This window comes from Lasioglossum baleicum, chromosome 6 (assembly GCF_051020765.1).
Source record: "Lasioglossum baleicum chromosome 6, iyLasBale1, whole genome shotgun sequence".
NCBI lineage: Eukaryota > Metazoa > Arthropoda > Insecta > Hymenoptera > Halictidae > Lasioglossum > Lasioglossum baleicum.
Window position 1 is genome coordinate 9,133,215 of NC_134934.1, and position 6,714 is coordinate 9,139,928.

The 6,714-nt window shown below is 40.2% G+C and overlaps 1 protein-coding gene across 1 annotated transcript; it reads right to left on the reverse strand.

Moving 5' to 3' along the window:
• Positions 1-133: 133 nt before the first annotated feature.
• On the reverse strand, positions 134-6,709 carry LOC143210090 (vascular endothelial growth factor A-A). Its single transcript, XM_076426583.1, has 2 exons — positions 1,080-6,709; positions 134-586 (listed from the first exon to the last, which is right to left on the reverse strand). The coding sequence occupies exons 1-2, from the start codon at positions 1,145-1,147 to the stop codon at positions 250-252; spliced, it is 405 nt and encodes a 134-aa protein (XP_076282698.1). The 5' UTR covers positions 1,148-6,709; the 3' UTR covers positions 134-249.
• Between the last annotated feature and the right edge of the window lie 5 nt (positions 6,710-6,714).

The window sequence follows — 6,714 nt, forward strand, 5'->3', positions numbered from 1 at the left end:
AAGGGTGTTAAACCGAGGAACTTGTCTTACATTTAAGGCGCCTTGAGGCAGAAGTCTTAGAGACGTCTAGAAAACCGTTTTGTAACACAAGACGTTCAAAGAGATGTTTGGAAGACATTTAAAACGCCTCTAAGACGTCGTTGTGCTATCTGGGTTATCGCTCTAACTAGAACTAAGCTTTTTGTACAGGCACGACGGACTAATCGCGACTACGTTACGATCCAACCCGGACACCGTTAGCCGATCGGGTCAGTCGAATTTGATCAGCTTCTTGTCGACGCATCCGCACTTCGTGTGCTCCAACGCGTGTATCACTTCGTGGTGTCTGTCCCGTTGCCGGTCGATCGTGTGCTTCACCGTGAACACCAGGCTGACGTTTCTGGTCTCGATCGGCGCGCAGATCTGTTTCGGATCGGGGCAACAACCGGCGCCGTTGCAACGTGTCAGAACCGTCGAGGCTGGATAGAAAACTTCGTCAGGACTTGGACCGACAGTTAGGAGCTCTTCAACTGGTACTGCTCGTGGCTGAGGGGTCGAACATCGAAATTCGTGCACCAGCTGCACGTGATTCAGAAATCCACCGTCCCTGAAAAGATCGAGGGAAAACTCGTCATATTTCTCTGTCGGAAACTCGCTAGACTGTAATATACATTCACAGGAAAAATGGCTAGGTGGAACATAAAATACAGGGTGACAAGAAATAACGGAGTTAAACATTTCTTATTATAATTCTGTCAAATCGACGAATTTTGAAAAACCAAATGATAACAACCATAACATAGACCTTTAGTATTCATATATTTAAGAAGTTTGTGCACTCGTGCACTCGAATGGCGAGTCTGAATCGCCATTAAAAATTGCTATACCATTATTCAAAACAGTTTTAACATTATTAAATTTGTCTGTATTCTATAAATTGTAAAAAGCTCAACTATTATATAAGAAAACAGGTTCAATTTGACGTGCACAATGTAAAAAAGATTATATAGAACAAAAATGATCTGGGTTGAAACAAATATCTTGATTTTGGAATTCAAATTGTTCGAGTGCAAAGGGTTAATGTATGTAACGACAATTACCTGTGGTGTCTGGCGACCATCGCAAAGCCCAGGTGCGCGTAAACCATGAATAAGACGAGGCTCTTCATTTTCAGGATTGGTGTATCGGCTGCTGAGGCTGGAAGTCTTGAATGAATCTCTGCGAACTGGAGGACCTACTTCCGTTCACACCGACCGACTGTCCGCGATTGACCAGAGTTGGCCACACGGGACTACTCTCTTCTGCGATCTGAATTCTTTCTCCTTCTCTCTCTATATATATATGTAACTTTCATCCTCGGCCCGGTGCCCCCTGCCTCTTCCTCTCGTGATTTCTCTTTGTCTCTCCTACTGAGGATCTGCCGCAGTTTCGTTTCGTTTCGTCCTGTCCTGGAGGCGTTTCGCAGCGTCGTCGTCTCCCTGTTAGTTCCCGGTAAGCTCGAAGGAGGGGTCGAAGCAAAGCATTCCGAGAACATCGTGGAGATAACTATAATTACAACTAGTGGGACCTGCCTCCTGTTCGAAGCGGGGTCCGCGTTACGTCGCGTGACTACTCGTCCTTTCCTTTTCCCTCCGGTTCTCTCCGTTGACCGACTCTTCTTCCCCTTTTTTGTGCAACCGACCGCGGTGAATTTCGACCAGTCATCAGTCAAATGATCAGTCTCTCCGCGCGGTTATCTCTCCGATGCACCGGCTGCATCCCGAGCACTCTTTTTTTCCTCCCCACCGAATTTCGTTCCAGGTAATTTTCTGGTGGCAGTGACAACGATCCTTCTCTCCTACCAACGCTGCTTTTTGTCGTCTCGTCGAACATCGAACATTGCTGCAAATACTCGGAAGAACCGATGCAGTATCTTCGATTTCTCTTACCCGCGTGGCAAGATGATCTCGATCGAATTACACGTTATCGTTGAATTATTACATCCTTGTTCATAATCGATTAATCCTTGTGTAGTCAATATTTAATTATATGTAATCGCAATTTTTCACGATTTTCTTCTGGAAAATACCTGATGAAAATCTGGTAAAATACTCATTTTGATCTTCGTAAACCAATCAACCAATTTCAATGAAATTTTATACGAGTTTACAAGACACGTCTTTGACATATTCGTTATTGGCCCAGCTAAAAATGTTGTAAAAATCAATTTTTACTATATTGTTTTTTACGATTCCGATCAAACGCATTTTTTCAACATATATTTATTAGAGGCCGTTTACTACACTAATCCTTCTAGCCTTATAGAGAGATTGAAGCAGTTTTGGTCCATTTATAAAAAAGTTATTTTGATTTTAGTCCAGACATTGAATGCTCGTAAGGGGAGTGTCGAGGGAAATGGAAGGAACGCAATTTTTAACGTTGGGACTTTGTTTGGACTAGTTAGGAGGTAAACATACTAAAAGGTCCCCTTTTTCGGTTTTCCGCTTATATCTCGAAAACTATGCATCCTAACGATAAGACCATTCCATACAAAATTAAAGCTGACAAAATGTGCCACAAGATTGACTGCATTCAGTTTTTCGTTATCTCGCATAGTTTCCGGAATATCCGCGCTCAAAGTTCACTAATTGTGAAAAAGAAATTGCCTTATTTGACTAGCTAACTCTTCAGCACAATTAGTGAACTTCCAGCGCGGCTATCTCGGAAACTATGCGAGATAGCGAAAAACTGAATGGAGTCAATCTTGTGGCACATTTTGTCAGCTTTAATTTTGTATGGGATGGTCTTATCGCTATCTCGCATAGTTTCCGAGATATCTGCGCTGAAAGTTCGATCCTGCCATTAGGGCGTCGAACCACTTCTTTTGGCTTCAGGCGTTTTCGTTCTCGAAAAAAATGTTATTTCCATCCGGTCTTACAGCGAGTGCGTTCTCCCTCGGATCGCAGCATTATATGTATGATGCGACAGGTTGCAGTGAGTCACCGCGATGCACCCGTCTGCCTAGTGTCTGGTTGCAGCAGGGTTCGCTCACAACGTTTTCCGTCTTTTTTTTTGCACGAAGGAGACAGATAACGCCGTGTGTATCGCTGGGAGAAAGAGCATGACTGGACACAGAGTGAATTATACATACGTGACGGATGTGTGTTGGCGATTTTCGAAATCGGGGGCCCCGGGTTACACGAGTATCCGTTAGCACGGGTTTTACGTGGAACTGAGTCATCGGTACGAGATGTGAATCTATGAACCGAATCACGTACGGCGTCTCTGCCGTGGGTTGCGCTTGACACCAGTCGATGACCTTGGTATTCGCGTCATCGCTAGCATCATCATTGCCAAGTTAAAATTCACTAAGTTCGGTTTCTATTTTTACACCGGCCGGAAAGTGGTGTTCGTGAAATTTCGAGTTGCAGAATGGGGATAGTAAGAGTTCATTGCGACATGACATAGCAAACTTTGATACGTCAGAATACGAAGAATCGAAAAAGAGAAACTATACTTGACTGATGGACCTGTTTCAGTAGTTTCGACAATAAAAATTAAAATTAGGATTAAAGTCACAATAAAAATTGAAATTGAAGCAAAAACACTAACTCGAACAAATAATACCTACTGCTAGATTATGACTATATAAAAACCACAGTTTATGGTCTTAAAGACGTCTTTTTAGGATGTAAGGCAATCAGATCTAAAATGGACGTCTTTATTCTTAATTTTTTCGTTTTTTTAGGAAATTATACGAACTACAAAAAAGTTCTAATCCCTAAAATCGTAAAATAAATCGTAGGGCAAGGAGTTAAATCGTGAACCAGCGTCTCGTGGTAATAAAGCGGTAGAAATTGGAATCCTAATTACTTGTGAGCAATTATTCCATCGAGAGAGGGAGATCCCTCTTACGTCATTCCAGCCATTCGCTACGTGAGTCGGTTGTGCCAGGTTATTCTATCGTTATTCACGCAGTTTATAACAGTAATGAAAGTGTCGCAACGCCGAGCCGGGAATCCCCGATGAAGGGCTTTGACGGGGTACCTTACGTTGCATTCGGAAATCACAGTCGCAGAAATAGGTGCGGTGTGTGACTTCCCGAGCGATGAAAATCAGCATTGGTAATGATCTACGAACAGTGTGAACCCAGTTAACTGTTCGTAAGTATGTTTCCTTCTACCGTACAAAAAAAAACACAATTATAGCTACGATTCTTCCAAGCCTCGTATTTCCCAGAAATCAAATAGGAAAACCAAGTCGGATGAGAACAAAAATGAACGTATTTCACTGAAAAGAAACTGTACTCCGATCGTTTGAAGAATAGTTCTATTTGTAATATAAAATGCGAAAGACATTTCAATTGTCCAGCGAAGCTCCAAAGAGAGATTGAGTAAATGATTAATTCTATCAATTCTATCATAACTAGACTGCGGATGTTTATGCATTTTCCAAATTTTAAGAAAGTGGAATGAAATAAAATTTTGTCGATAAGTTTTAAGAAAGTGGAATGAAATGAAATTTTGTCGATAAATTTTAAGAAAGTGGAATGAAATAAAATTTTGTAGATCCAAAACAAATGAAAATTGTACAAAATCCAATTGTATTTTATATTTCAGCCTTTCTTGAACATTTTCAGAAGCTGTGAATGCATAAAGATCTAATCATAACTATCAAGAGTCTAAATAGAATCGTGAAAGGCAATGATCGCGGTCCAAAAAGCCTTCAACCTTTTTTTGAGCGTTGGTCCGACGGACGACCCGCCATTTTGTCGGCAAGCAACGATATTTCATCAACGAAGAATTCCTGCGGCTTCCAACGCGATTCTTAGAATACTTTTCCGGGTCCTTCGACCGTGCTTCATCGGACTCGAAGATAGCCAGATGCGAGTTTATTAATAATTATGGACCGATGTACTGTTCCCCACGTGCACGAGCTAGGAAGTATGTACACTTATAGGCTCTATTTGGGTACTGGATCGAACTTATGACCTAAATCGTTCTATGATAATCGTCGAACAGAACATGCTGATGACGACTGCGATACCGTGAATTAGAGTTATAGCGAAATTCACAAGGAAACCAGACCCTGTCGCGAATATGCATTATTCAATTACCAAGATCAACTCCTGTGACTAAAGCTCGCTGCAAAATTCCGGGGTATTTCGTTACATCTAGCCTCTCTTCATGACTAAATCATTTTTAGAATTGTTTAGAATTATTGCTTGCATCAGAGTGCTAGTCCAAATCATGCAATTAGCATTGCAGCAAATTGCTGTACTCAATTCACTAAATTCAAATTCACTAAATTCACTAAATTCAAAATATTCTTTACATTATTAAATACGTCGGTGTCTAATCAATTACTAAACATTTAGGTATTACTCTTATTACACTAGGTTGGAAGGAATGTTTAATTTTTGAGTTAATAGCTCCAAGTGCAAAGGGTCAAATCAATTTTAAGAGTGCTAGGCTAATCAAAATCAAGCTCTGAGGCAATATACGTTCCATCTGACATTTAAATGATTCTTAGAGCAATTATTCTGATCAACAGTTGTCTAGATCAGGCTGCTACCCTACTGCAAATCGCGATCATCAATTAGTGACTGGTGAAATGTTTGCCAAAGGTAAGAATGAGTAGTTCGGATCGACTCCGTTGAATTCGTGCTCCGATGAATCATATCATGGGGACGTGAATCAATCTCACCACAGCACAGCGAGACGAAATAATCTGACGGTGATAAAAAATCTGTAACTTCGCTTCTGCTTTATACAGGGTGAGTCCGAAGAAAAAAATGGAATTTTAAAAAATTCATTTAAAAAAATATCAATGACCTTGAAATCTTGTAAAAAAATGACCTCGAAAGTTTTTTTCCCTTACACCGTTACATGTGGCTCTTCAAACAGTGTAACTTTGTCCTAAGAAGTTTTTTTGTACAACGAAAAGTAACGGAGATACTTATTTAGATGTTCTGTTTCTTCGGACTCACCCTGTGTACAGGGTGTATCCGTTAAGTTATGTCACCATTTTTAGGCATTTCCGGTAGTGTAATTAAAAAATGTTTTAGACAAAAGTTTGTCAGTACTTGGTGAGCTACATGTTCGCATATTCTTAAATCTGAAAGAATGCTTTTTACGTAAAAAAGTAAAGGTCACCTTGACTTTTTTAAATGGCACCATATGTTTTGGACGTCATACGATTGTTGCTGACGTCGAGACGAATTCAACAGTGTATTTGACTGTCACATTATGACCTCGAAATGATCTCAAACTCGAAAATTTTGCAGACGTAACTTCAATCAAAAATTATTTCTTAAAAAACAAATAAAGCATGTTTGAACTGAGACGCCGTAATTCGAACATCTAATGTAACTTGCTGTGTTTTGTAAGAAATAATTTTTGATTAAAGTTACGTTTGCACAACATTTTCGAGTTCGAGGTCATTTCAAGGTCATAGTGTAATACACTGTTGAATTCGTCTCGACGTCAGCGACAATCCTATGACGTCCAAAACGTATGGTGCCATTGAAAAAAGTCAAGGTGACCTTTACTTTTTTACGTAAAAAGCATTCTTTCAGATTTAAGAATATGCAAACATGTTGCTCACCAAGTACTGACAAACTTTTGTCTAAAACATTTTTCAATTGCACTACCGGAAATGCCTAAAAAATTGTGACATAACTTGACGGGTGCACCCTGTGTATACTGTATTCCACAATTTAATCATTGCTAGACTGTGGATCTTTTTACGAAGAAA